Below are 13,279 nucleotides of genomic sequence, written 5' to 3'. Positions count from 1 at the left end.
TCAGGAAACAAGATTGACTAAAAATAGGTATATATGGCCACAGAGGACATGCTCAGAGAAATCTTATAAATTACCACAAGTATAGGGACGTGTGAACAGCAAAAGAACATATGTAATACAGTGCAACATTCTGACTATGAAAACGTATGTAAATATGCTGTGTGAGCATGAGTAAGGAGTGCATAGATATGCAATGTATACCTTTATACTGACAAAATAGTAATTACAGAGTTAGAATAAAGCCTAAATTATTATTTTGTATCCGTTTAAACCGTTTCGACTCGGTATTTTTCGCACTCCGCTATGAGCCCGGAAATCTGAGTTTCATTCCCGACCGCAGCGTGTGCGTGGCAAAAGTCTGTAAGTTTAGTATTATACTGGTAGGAACGAAGTGGACCAGACCGCCAATAGATTATATCGTCCGTCCGTCCGTCCGTGTATCAACATCGCCCCCTACTGCAAACACTTGGCAGGACCCTACAAAAACCTTGGTTATTCGTTCCTACCAGCCCACCCCCCGCAGGGTCCTGTTTATTGTTGTTGTTACCACTGGACTTACACAATTCGGCGACGTCATTGCACGAATAGAACAAAGCAGCATTTGAAGCAAACATTTGTCTTTTATCATGGCAGAAGTGCTTTGAGACACGCGGTAAACTCAGTACTCAATATTTATGAATGCTGTGAAAGGTGTTTAACAATTTTTATTTTTTAATATTTACATAAAAACGTGACAACTCAAATTTCTGGCACACTTGTGAACACCGAGTAAAACATAGGCACAGTTGAGATGGTGGTGATGGCACAGTGAGTTTAAGTAATGCAGAAAAAACAAAGACCTGCAGCAAGTGCCTTTGCACAATCACCTACAAAAATTACGAGCGCGGATACTTGAAATTCCTTTGTAGATCTACAGTGACCTTAGAAGCAGTTGCTATGGTAACTCTACAGAATTTGGGAGATTCTCTCTCTCTTTATCCACGTCAACGCACGAGTCACAAGAGAAAGCTGTGGGTCTCTTTGTAAATTGCAAGTGACCGCTGTGGTATCGTTAAATGAATATTGTACTTAACTTCAAAGTGTTTGTATAAATAGTATTGCACTTTAATGTTTCGTGCCTCTGGCTTGTGTTAGCAACTCACTGCCCAATAGTTTGCTCTCTGAACAAATTCGACTCATTATTATGTTTACAGCACTTTTAAGTGAATGTTTCCATTAATAGCAAAACAAAATACTTGTTTTTAAGTCCACATACACTGCTCCTAAACAGCAAAATGTTTATTTGCGTATTTATATGATTACTTTGAAATCCAGGATGATTAGCCACTCCGTGCCCCTGCAAAATAGTTAAGGCCACATGAATGCTGGCTGACCAGTCAACATAATAGCTGCAATTAATTCTGAATGGATCCGTGTGCATGAATGCTTCACAGCACAAACACAACTCTGCTTAGCTTGTTATCAAATTGGACTTCATTGCAGCCATGAACTACCTGGTTAACACGTCAAAGTCAATTTACATCTGTACGTGCAGCACAAACTTTTAATTATAACAACCATTTTTACAACAAAACATTGTCCCATCAATTTAAGATCACTACACAGAGGCTCAACTGCATTCTAAAATGATAAACATGATAAAATACTGAGACTCGGTTTTCCCCTTTTTCTGGCAACAAAACAGGTGTTGAGATGTTAAAACACCAAACTGAAACTTCATATTTTGGTACTGGCAAAGGAGGTCCCATGATGTAGTTGCTCTACCCGAGCTCTCATTACTCTGAGAGTGCGTTGTCTTTGTGCTGAACGCCTTTTGGCGTTCTCTCGTCAAACACCGTTTTGAGACTAGGCTCAAAAGAAAGCTGTTTCTGGTGTGGACCAATCAGTTTCAAAGACTGCATATATTATCAGAGTAAGTTTTTTGCTTGCATTCTGACCACAAGTATTGTGGTTAATGCAGACATGATTCCATGTAAAAGGTTTCAGTTTGGTGTTTTAACATCTCAACAACCTGTTTTGTTGCCAGAAAAAAGGGGAAAACCTATTCTCATATTTTGGTACTGACAAAGGAGGACCCATGATATAATAAAATACTGCACTCTTTTTTAAACAACATTAAGCATTTCCCCTCAGAATTTAATAGACTTGTTGCAGAATAGAGAGTTTATTGAAGACTTGTTATGGCATATAGAGTTTATTGGAGACTTGTTGTGGAATATCGAGTTTATTGGAGACACAGTGGTCTTGTCTCACACACACCGCTTCGTTATTAACTTTACGTAAAACTTCATGTCTACAACAGTTGTAGTAGCTGCTTTGAGATAAGTCTCATAACAATAAGATTCACTCAATTAATCAGATATTAATCAGCACAGCGGAATGCCCCATGTCACACATAACCATCTGATAACCATTCATAATCTTTCCATTGGGGACAATCAGTATACAGAATATCTATGTGCTTGAAGAAGAATATTCGGGAATTACACTAAGGAATATAAAGAGAAGTATATGGATTAGGAGAGAGAAAAAAGAAAATTGGAGACATGGCAAGAAAATTAGGAGCAGGTAGGATAGATAAATATAAGAGATGTTGGCTGGTGGACAAGACTGATCAAGACTGATGACAGAAAGGCAGCTAAAGGAGAGAACATGCCCAAGAGGATAACCGCCATGTGTAAGAGTGAGATGGATTATAGCATCGCAAAACTGTGAGGGATGGCCGACAGCATTGAGAGGCCTTCATTCAGTTGTGGATATACAATGGTTGATGCTTGTTGATGATGATAATGATGAATAACAAATGGGTAAAAACCGCAGGAACAATGTTGATGAAAATTGGAGAGATGAAAATGCCAAAGAAAACGAAGGGCTCCCTAAACCATCAAAATAATGAGGAAATAAATTGGAAAGCATCCAACACAAAAACGACTGAAGATGCCATAAAAAGGAACAGGAGCATGTAAGCAGAAAAAAATGAAGTTGAGGATTGATAAATTGTAAATCATAGCCCTTTCAGGGCCACATGAAACTAGAATGCATGATAGTGGCAATCATAAAACTCATGGAGGAATTCTATACAAGCCTTTATGGAAAAAGCAAATCACTATCTCAGGAAACAAAACAAATTTACGATTAGGAAATTGTTCCATATGTCACACGTGAAGAGATGACCACTGCTCATCATCGTATGTAAAAAGAAAAATATGCTGGACCACGTGGAATATCATAAAATAAGTGGAACAAGCTGCTGGATATCAACACATTCCTGCAGAGGGAGCTGGTAGGAACGTTGGGTTGCTCGGTCAATGGCCAGGGTCAACGGTGGTGTGGTGTATTCCGCAAATATGCCCGACTGTGAGGGCGGGCACAAGCCAGCGTGAGTAGGTTAAACGTTGAGTTTTATAAGGGCACCAGGGGGTGACCAGCCCCTCCCCACCCAGCCCCTCCCCACCCAGCCCCTCCCCACCCCACCCAGCCCCTCCCTGCACGACGGACGGACACAATAAACCCCTGTGGGCTGGTGGAACCAGTGGGTTCCTACCAGTATAACAAATATTTAGACTTATTTAGCAAACTTTGCACATAAATGAAATACCTCAATCGTTGAATGATTACTCAATTGTTGTTTTGTTAAAAATTTATGACAACATTTATTTGAAGAATTGTTGACTAAATAGTCTCTTATCCCACGGACTGTATATGGAATATTCACAGGGATAAAAAGTAACAGAATAATGTCCAATTCAGAGGTGAAGCAAGTACAAAAACAAGCTTGTTTTATAAAAGGGTCTTGTGCCATTAACCACATATATACTATTCATTGGATTCTATGAAATATATGCATATCAAATACTATTCTTTTGTTTTTGTAGACTATGAAAAGGCTTTTGATGAAATGGAGTTCTCACGAGTCTAAATAAGAATATATATAAATTATAAAAACCGTTTATAAAGGTGGATCAACTGTCTTGTGGTTACTTGAAAGTATAAACACAACTCAAATGAGGAATCAAGCAAGGGGATATGCTCTCACAAGACTATTCACAGCAACACTATAATCTTATTTTCTGAAAATTGGATTTGGGAAATAAATGCATTAACATAAAAAACAACATATGTATGTATATGTAGGGAAATTAATGAGGGTGAACTAGGATCAAAATTAAATAAAGGTAACAAAAGCAGGTTTCAGTGCACATTTAAAATTAAGCTTATCAGAATCAGAATATGTATTTATATTGGAGGAATCCAATAAGCTATAAAGCTAATTTTTCACATGTCCAGTAAAGGCGGGTAGGAACGTTACAACAACAAACAGTACAAAAACATGATAGTCTTGCAGAGTACAAGAAATGTAAACAAATCACCCAAACACATACAAATACAAAACCATCCCCATCCTGCCAGGCAAAGCCCACTGAGGTCTTGACTTATTTTTCAGAAGCGACCTGGCTTGGTCATTAAAAGTAACATATCAACATGCCTTTGTATGCTATTAAACCTACTGAAGAAATTAGATCACAGTCACTGCATACTGTAGTATCTAAATTACAAATAGGTCAGAAACATGGACTCTGACAAGTAGCATGGAACAAGGCTGAAAAAAACACAAATACTGTATGCATGGAGAGATGCAAGCTGGGAATAATACTGAGAGACAGAATGAGAAATGCATGGATCAAAGCATAAATGCTAATTGGAGACAACTTGTTGAAATAAGAAAAGTGTACTTGGGCAGGATACATCACTGAAAGCCAATAGTTGAGTCTTGCGATGGATGGCAACCAAAGGAGGGAATAGGCCTTACTTAAAGGATGTCCACCAAGGAGATTAAGTAATCTTATGAGATCAGCTCAGAGAGAAGCAAGATGGGTCATGGCACCACAGTAGCTGGTGATGATTAATCACTCACATGCACAACCCAACCACTGGTGTTCTGAAAACACAACTTACATTATTCTGCATTTTTAACGGCACGTTATACTGTACAATGTTGAGCTTTCACTCAACAATTGAAAGTCCATTATCAAATCACACATGTTGGGCATTGTAAGTAGTGTCTGCTTCACCAGCATAAGATCCAGCGTGTCCATTTATGGACTGGCACTATTTACAACAAAAACAATCCGGCTATTTAATTTTGAAGTCACATGGGATGCAGAGAACAGCTGAAGTGGTGCAGTGCGCCGATGAACTGTAATGTTGACAATCGATAATACATTTTCTCCCGACAAATGTTGTTTCACGCACCCAGTGGTCGACATTCCAGTCAAGCCTTGTGAATGTTGGCCACATGCCTAGTGGTTCCCGGTTTCTCCCAGGCAAGGCAAATACCACCACTAACAAACTCTGCAGAAGAAAAATGAAAGCTTGTATGTAGCCAACGCAGCAGGACACCGCATACCTTGGCAGTCAGAGATCCACAGCAAGCACGAATACTTCTCGGCTTCTGGTTTTCAGCTCAAGATGTCAAACACACTTCCCGGTGGCCTATGAAAATCAGGCTTCACGATTCATATGGACTTATACATTGCTGCAAGTATTTATACATTGCTGCAAGTATATAAAAGGCAAAAACATTCATAAATCTGTATTTTTTGTTTGACTGCAAAGGGTCTTTGAAGTAATGGGTGTTTTTATGGGCTCCCACGAAAGAGAAAACTTCAATTCTTTTCTTATGCTTTTGGCTGATGCACAGAATACCTCATTAGTATTCTGTGCATCAACCCTTTTCTAAACGTCAGTTTTTAAATCCATTCACGAGCTGGAATTTAAAGTGTCCAGCAGTCCCCAAGCACATTGGCAGGGGTTATGTAGGATTAGCCACTGCAATGGCATTCCAGCACCTACTAGTCACCCCTCCCAATTTGATAGGATGAGCAGGAAGAGGGTGTATTTATCACGGCCTGTGGCACCAGAATGAAATCGCAAAGATAAAATCCTCGTGGATGTGGTTGACACAGATAGCTAACACCACTGCTCTAAGTCCCGTTTGACTTTCTGCTCTCATACAATCCTTAACCATTCCCTGACAAGTTACCAATATAAAAACGTCAAATGTAGCTATATGCAGCTGCTAAATATTTCACTAAGTATTATTCTAAACTAATTATATGAAAGTATGTTACGACAAAAAAACAAGTACAAAACAAATATTGTTCCATCTTTATAAAATACTTCTTTTGTGACAATCATCATACCTCAACGTTGCCGCAGAGAGCACACAGGAATTCAAGGTACTGTATTTGCCTGTTATACATATTCATACTCCACATGCTAATGCCACAGGAATTTTAAATGCCAGCCCTGCAAAGATGCAGCGACACATAGCTTCCAGAGTCCATTCGATGATTAGTTTACGTTGACACAAATTCCTAATGAATACGCTTCCAGTTTTTATATCGTATATGGCCGCTGCATAAACCCGTACTGACCATTGTGGTAAAGTATAGTCAAACAACCCACATAGCCCACAAGCATCAATGACCGTCCCCAGTCCTCAGCAACCATGGATCCACCAGCCATGGTGTTGGCTGGGAAGGTGAAAGGACAGGGGGTAACTAAAAATGACTGGGTATCAACAGGCTGTCATCTGGATTAGAACATTGCTACATGCAATCTGGCAAATCAAAAGTCAAGCTGAAAGCGTAAGGAGAGAACTCCACAAATAATACCGGCGAGCTTTTCTATCATAGCGGAAAAGATGACAGTAATTACGGTCAGGGGGAATCTTAGTCTCTCTGGGAGTCAAGCATAAGGTTTTTTTAAAATTAAGTGTACTTCGAGTAAATTTGCCCAGCTAACACTGATGCTCTTGAGCCAGTTCACGTTACCCCCCACCCCCCAATCACAAGCCATGAAGGTGTAGATGAAATGTGTGAATGAAATTAACCAACGTCTAAATTAGGGAAAAATGCGCTTCATTATAATCGAAGATTCCAATGCAAAGGTAGAGAAAAGCAAAGAATAAGAGGATAATTGGTCATTTTGGCATCAGAACACGAATGAGATAGAACATTTACTAGAGTTTACAGCTATCCAGGACATGCAAAGAATGGCTACCTTTAAAGAAAGAAGGCATCTATAAAATGGATGTGGAGGAGCATAAAAGGAATTTTTTGAAAATAAACTGGCTTCTCACAGACAATCCATGTATCAGGGATGTCACAGCTTGGATGACTCCATCAATTTCCAATGAGTCAAATGCCTTTTTATAGTCTACAAAGGCTCAGCATTATAAACTTATATAAAAGGAAAGAGAAATCATCCATCTGGATTACGCAACGCTTTCCAATGTGCTTTTGTCCTCGGAAGTATTTCCTTTGCAATAATAACGGTGGCGATGAAACAACGGGACGTGGCTCTGCCCGGGAGGGCCCGCCTTGGCCCAAAGGGCTGGCTTGATGAAAGACAGAGGGAGGAGGAGGGGGGCATAGCAGGAAGTACGTTTTGAATATACATTTACTTCTGTCGGCACATTGGTATGTTGCTTTTCATTTTCAAGTTCAGCGTCCCAAAAGCACTCCAACCTGGTCTCATCTGCCTATTTACTTCATTATTTTGATTCCAGTCCACTTTTAACAGCTGTCCTAGATATGCATATTCTAATATATATGCCAATGGTGTCCCTCTGACAGATGTCTCCAATTGTTTAGTGAACTTGTACATCACCTTTGTTTTGATTATATTTATCCATAGCCCAACTTTTCAGCCCTCCCTCTCGATTAGGTTCACCTAAAATTTGCTGGACGCTATTATGACTGTGTCATCAGCAAATATAAGATTGTTAATGTTTTCTCCATGAACGTATATGCATTTGCTTCTCCAATCCAATTTGCGGAACACACCTTCTAATGCCGCTGTGATTAACTTTGACGAGACACGTCACCTTATTTACTATGCATTTGGTGCTACGTGTAATCTCAGTGCGGCTTTTATTATTCGTAATTATTTGTATTTGAGGCCTTAGTTTGTGAGAGCTGTGAAACCCGCATACATTCTATTTTTTACTGAGTTAAATGTTTCTTAGAAAACGTAAACATTACCAACATTACCATTTTTAATATTGATTTTATTCAATTGTAGAAACTGTATGGTGTTTCGTATATGCCTATTAAGAACAAAACTGCACCTCAATAAAGTTCTTTATGGGGCATCCTATTCGGAAATTAAATGGCAGGTAAATAACGCGTTTAATAAAAGGAGTTATGATCTGCGTTTGTAAGTTAAATAACCATAACATGGCAATCTATCAACCAGCGTGCATGCTGACTGCAATAGTTCGCCATTAATTACAACGACACTATGGTAATTCCAAAGCTCATGTATTGTAATGAATGCCTTCAAGTTATAAATGCAATAAAGTAGTAAAATATTTAGCATTGTATAAAACTAAAAATACTGCCGTGTTTAAGCTGTTAAAGCAATGCTACTCTGGATATGACAAATATCACCACCACCATCAACAACAACAAACTTAATGTTATGCAACAACTTCATAAACAGAAGACAAGATTGCAAAATGGCACTACTGTTTCTGGACACTGAACCGGTGGCAACCTTGTAAGTGAATTACGTTATTTGTTTTTCAACACACAAACACCACACAATGTATAGCCCGCTGTACCTGATGACAAAACCATTACATGAAATGTGTCTTGAAGTGTGCAATAGCCAGTTTTCTTTTTTCCCAAAAAGACACTTTGTCTGCAAACTGCAGATGAGTGAAAACGTGCAGATGGAATTCCACGTGTTCAGTTTGCTACACGTGGCCACCCAATAAACATGGAACGCTGACCAACGTTTGGCTAACCATTACATTAAATGTGTCCAACGTTTGGCTAACGTTGGTCCAACGTTTCCAAACACATGCCCCCACGTTGCATGTTTACTGAGTGCACATACCATGTAAAGTATGCACGCACATGGTTTCCCAAACAACGCATTCTGTCGACCACGTTGGTGATGCACGTACTCCTGTATACACATGTACACGTATTATGTAACAGCATACCGTAGTAGTTTACAACCGAGTGTCACTGTTTGATAAGGCTTCCTCCCGCCCCCCCACCTTGTCGTTCACAGGGTTTGACCATACTTCACCACGCTGCTCAGTGCGTGGTACAGAGGGTTTGAACCCAGGACGGGTTCGGATTATCACTCGCCACTGATGTTGGCAATGGCTGGGAGTAGGACCCAGGTGACAGGGGTGAAATATCTGTGTGTGCTCATCACTGTTTCCTACATGTAGATGTACAATCGTCGACAACAAGTACCAGTACACACGATTGCACAAGTGCATAAACATAACTTACTTAAAATGTTGATATCAGCGCCTTATACAAGATTCTAGAAACTACACCGTTGAACTCCACACACACCAAACACACAACAGCACCTTTGTGTGCACGCAGGTGATAACCCCATGGGGGAGAGAGACAATGCCGTCGTTTGTGGCCATGTCAATTGCAAAGAGTACAGAGGGCACCAGGCTCAGGGTGCACGGTTTGTGGTGGCGACATCATTCGTGGAATGAGAAACAAGACGAAAGTAAATACACTACTTAAACACTGCCCCGCGCACAGCAGTCAACGCACACTGACTGTCAACGTGTAGCCTTAACACACTGCTGTTGGGGGGGGGGGGGGCAAGTGCTATTGTCGAGCACCTATAGAGATGCAATGGCATACAACACCTAATACACTCTGACACACACACAGGTAACATGACGTGTGCAGTAGAGGAACACTGAAAATCAGAGAGACATTGCACTTACAATAAGACCACACCTGGAATGACAGTTAATACATTTAAAATGTAACGCACACACCATGCTGTGTAGAAGACGATCACTCGATTGAGATTATACACGGCAATCATCGCCCCCTACTGGCAGACTATTTTCCCCGGGTCACGCAGTAAATGCGACTCATCCTGAGTTCTCACGTGCTTAAACTTAACTAAAGACAACACACGTAACAGAATATACAGGGTACAATTGCAATAAAGAGAAAGATATCGCAGTAGTAGAAGTGCACAACATCCACAGCTACACTCACGAGATGATGAGTAAAAACACAATGACACACACAGAGTGACATGTCACTCAAAATAACACACGGATTCGCTGTCAGATACACCTCCAACGACACGAAGATGCAGTTAGACTTACACACTGGGTGATAAATACACTCATGACACACATGGTGACAGATATACATTGATAATCACACACGCACACACAGGATGAGATGAACAGGAATAACGACACACACACACGGGACACAGTTGAACAAGCCGGAACACGGCTGGGTAGTAAATCATACAACTAAGACAAATATCTTTGTTGTATGAGTTACTGCAACAGCCACGAACACACACACACAGTGACATGTACACTAACAATGACACACACACAGTGACATGTACACTAACAATGACACACACACAGTGACATGTACACTTACAATGACACACACACAGTGACATGTACACTAACAATGACACACACACAGTGACATGTACACTTACAATGACACACACACAGTGACATGTACACTAACAATGTCACACACACACACAGTGGCATGTACACTAACAATGACACACACACAGTGACATGTACACTAACAATGACACACACACAGTGACATGTACACTAACAATGACACACACACAGTGACATGCACACTAACAATGACACACACACAGTGACATGTACACTAACAATGTCACACATACACAGTGACATGTACACTAATAATGACACACACATAGTGACATGTACACTTACAATGACACACACACAGTGACATGTACACTAACAATGACACACACACAGTGACATGTACACTTACAATGACACACACACAGTGACATGTACACTAACAATGACACACACAGTGACATGTACACTAACAATGACTCACAGACACACAGTGACACACACACAGTGACATGCACACTAACAATGACACACACAGTCACACACACACAGTCACACACAATCACACACACACAGTCACACACACACAGTCACACACACACACAGTCACACACAGTTACACACAGTCACACACACACAGTCACACACACACAGCCACACACACACAGTCACACTCACACACAACAGTCACACACAACAGTCACACACACACACACAGTCACACACACAGTCACACACAGTCACACACAGTCACACACATACACTCACACACACACAGTCTCACACACACACACACAGTCACACACACACAGTTACACAGTCACACACACACACACACAGTCACACACACACAGCCACACACACACTCACACACAACAGTGACACACAACAGTCACACACACACAGTCACACATACAGTCACACACAGTAACACACACACAGTCTCACACACACAGTCACACTCACACACAACAGTCACACACACAGTCACACACAACAGTCACACACACAGTCACACACACAGTCACACACACGCACTGTATTGTCGACTGTAGAGGCAGAGTCTGACGGGGGTGTATCTCTCTCCGTGTGTGTCTCTCTGTGTGTGTGTCTCTCTCTCTCTCTGTGTCTCTCTCTGTGTGTCTCTCTCTGTGTGTCTCTCTCTGTGTGTATCTCTGTGTGTGTGTGTCTCCGTGTGTGTCTCTGTGTGTGTGTCTCTCTGTGTGTGTGTGTCTCTCTCTCTGTGTGTCTCTCTGTGTGTGTGTCTCTGTGTGTGTCTCTCTCTGTGTGTGTCCCTGTGTCTCTCTCTGTGTGTCTCTCTCTCTGTGTGTCTCTCTCTCTCTGTGTCTCTCTGTGTGTGTCTCTCTGTGTGTGTGTCTCCGTGTGTGTCTCCGTGTGTGTCTCTGTGTGTGTCTCTCTGTGTGTGTGTCTCTCTCTCTCTGTGTCTCTCTCTCTGTGTCTCTCTCTCTGTGTGTGTGTCTCTCTGTGTGTCTCTCTCTCTGTGTGTCTCTGTGTGTATCTCTGTGTGTGTGTGTGTCTCTGTGTGTGTGTCTCTCTGTGTGTGTCTCCCCCCCCCCCCCCCCTCTGTACCTGCGCCACCAGCGGGACGAGCGTCTGTTCCACGGAACGCGTCTTAATCTCGAGTCCCAGGTCCCCCTTGTTGCTCGCCGCAGAAGCCATGATCGCTGCCCCCTCGGAGAGGACGCGGGAAGTCTCCTCTCTCCTCCTCCTCCTCTCTCCTCCTCCCTCCTCCTCCTCGCTCCCTCGCCTTGCAGTGCTGTCCGGCGCACGCACGACACACCGACTCGGGGTTGGGGTCGCGCTGGGATGAGATCTGGGTGGGTGGGTGGTGGTGGTGGTGTTGGTGTGTGTGGGGGGGGGGATGAGTTTGAGACAGGGTCGGGATGAGAATGCGATGGGTTCAGGATGATATTGGGGACGAGTCAGCCGGTGAGATGTGGGTGATGGTCGTGATGGGGGTGGCAGCGTCTTTGCGGTGGAGTGTATGGATCACGCATGTGGATGGGATGAGTTTTTTTTGGGATGGATCAGGATTGGGATGGATCAGGATTGAGATGTATCAAGAGGATCTGGTGTGATTGCACGGATAAAGCCGGTGTGTGGCCCCACGCAGTGGGGGTTGTGATGAGATGGGGCTAAGATGGTGTAGGGTGAGTTTGGCATAGGTCAGGATGGATTTTGGGATGGAGTGGGATGGGTTAGGTAAGGGTAATCCAGTGTGGCCACACGCACACACACACACGACTCACGTACCCACTAGGTTGTGATGGGGATGGGACGGTATGGTCCGGGATGAGTTTAGGATGACTTACGATAGAATGCGATAAGGTTGAGAGTTAGGCTGAGATGGGATATCCAGCGTGGCCACACACACACACTGACCCACTCACACTGACCCACTGGCTGGGGGTGCACAACGCGGCAGGAAGAGAGCGGAGGAGCCGGAGGAGGAGGAGGCGGACGGGGAGGGGGTGCTGAGTGCGCGTCTCTTGCCATTGGCCGCGCGCCGCTGTGCGGACAATGGGCCGCGTGCGTCCGCACTTTGCGAATGCCACTTTTTTGCGTAGCCTGGTGGACATGAAACGGCTTCGTCAGCCCACAGCGCGTTGTGTTGCTGCTGCTGCTCCGCGTGGTGTGGTTATCATCATCATCAGCACGCTGGACATTCCTCGGCTGCCCGGTTGAAACTGAGAAATATTGCACGCAGGATGATGATTTATTGGCGTTGTTTTACTCGTTGAGCCGTCTCGAGTACTGCGGGCTAAAGAAGGTGTCGTGAAAGGCATGCAAGTTCTGTATTTTGAACACAGT

The 13,279-nt window shown here is 42.7% G+C and overlaps 1 protein-coding gene across 2 annotated transcripts in view; it reads right to left on the bottom strand.

The window, feature by feature from the left end:
• The window catches only part of CTNNAL1 (catenin alpha like 1), a 109,020-nt gene extending 96,137 nt beyond the window's left edge, over positions 1-12,883 (bottom strand). For both annotated transcript variants that reach the window (XM_078607086.1, XM_078607095.1), the window contains exons 1-2: positions 12,722-12,883; positions 12,038-12,224 (exon numbers count right to left, since the gene is read on the bottom strand). In XM_078607086.1, coding sequence (XP_078463212.1) covers positions 12,038-12,127 — 90 coding nt within the window. In that variant the 5' untranslated portion in view covers positions 12,128-12,224; positions 12,722-12,883. The remainder of the gene's footprint in view (positions 1-12,037; positions 12,225-12,721) is intronic.
• Between the last annotated feature and the right edge of the window lie 396 nt (positions 12,884-13,279).

Source organism: Lampetra planeri, chromosome 2 (assembly GCF_965212315.1).
Source record: "Lampetra planeri chromosome 2, kcLamPlan1.2.h2, whole genome shotgun sequence".
Classification (NCBI taxonomy): domain Eukaryota; kingdom Metazoa; phylum Chordata; class Hyperoartia; order Petromyzontiformes; family Petromyzontidae; genus Lampetra; species Lampetra planeri.
This window is presented reverse-complemented; position numbering and strand designations above follow the sequence as displayed.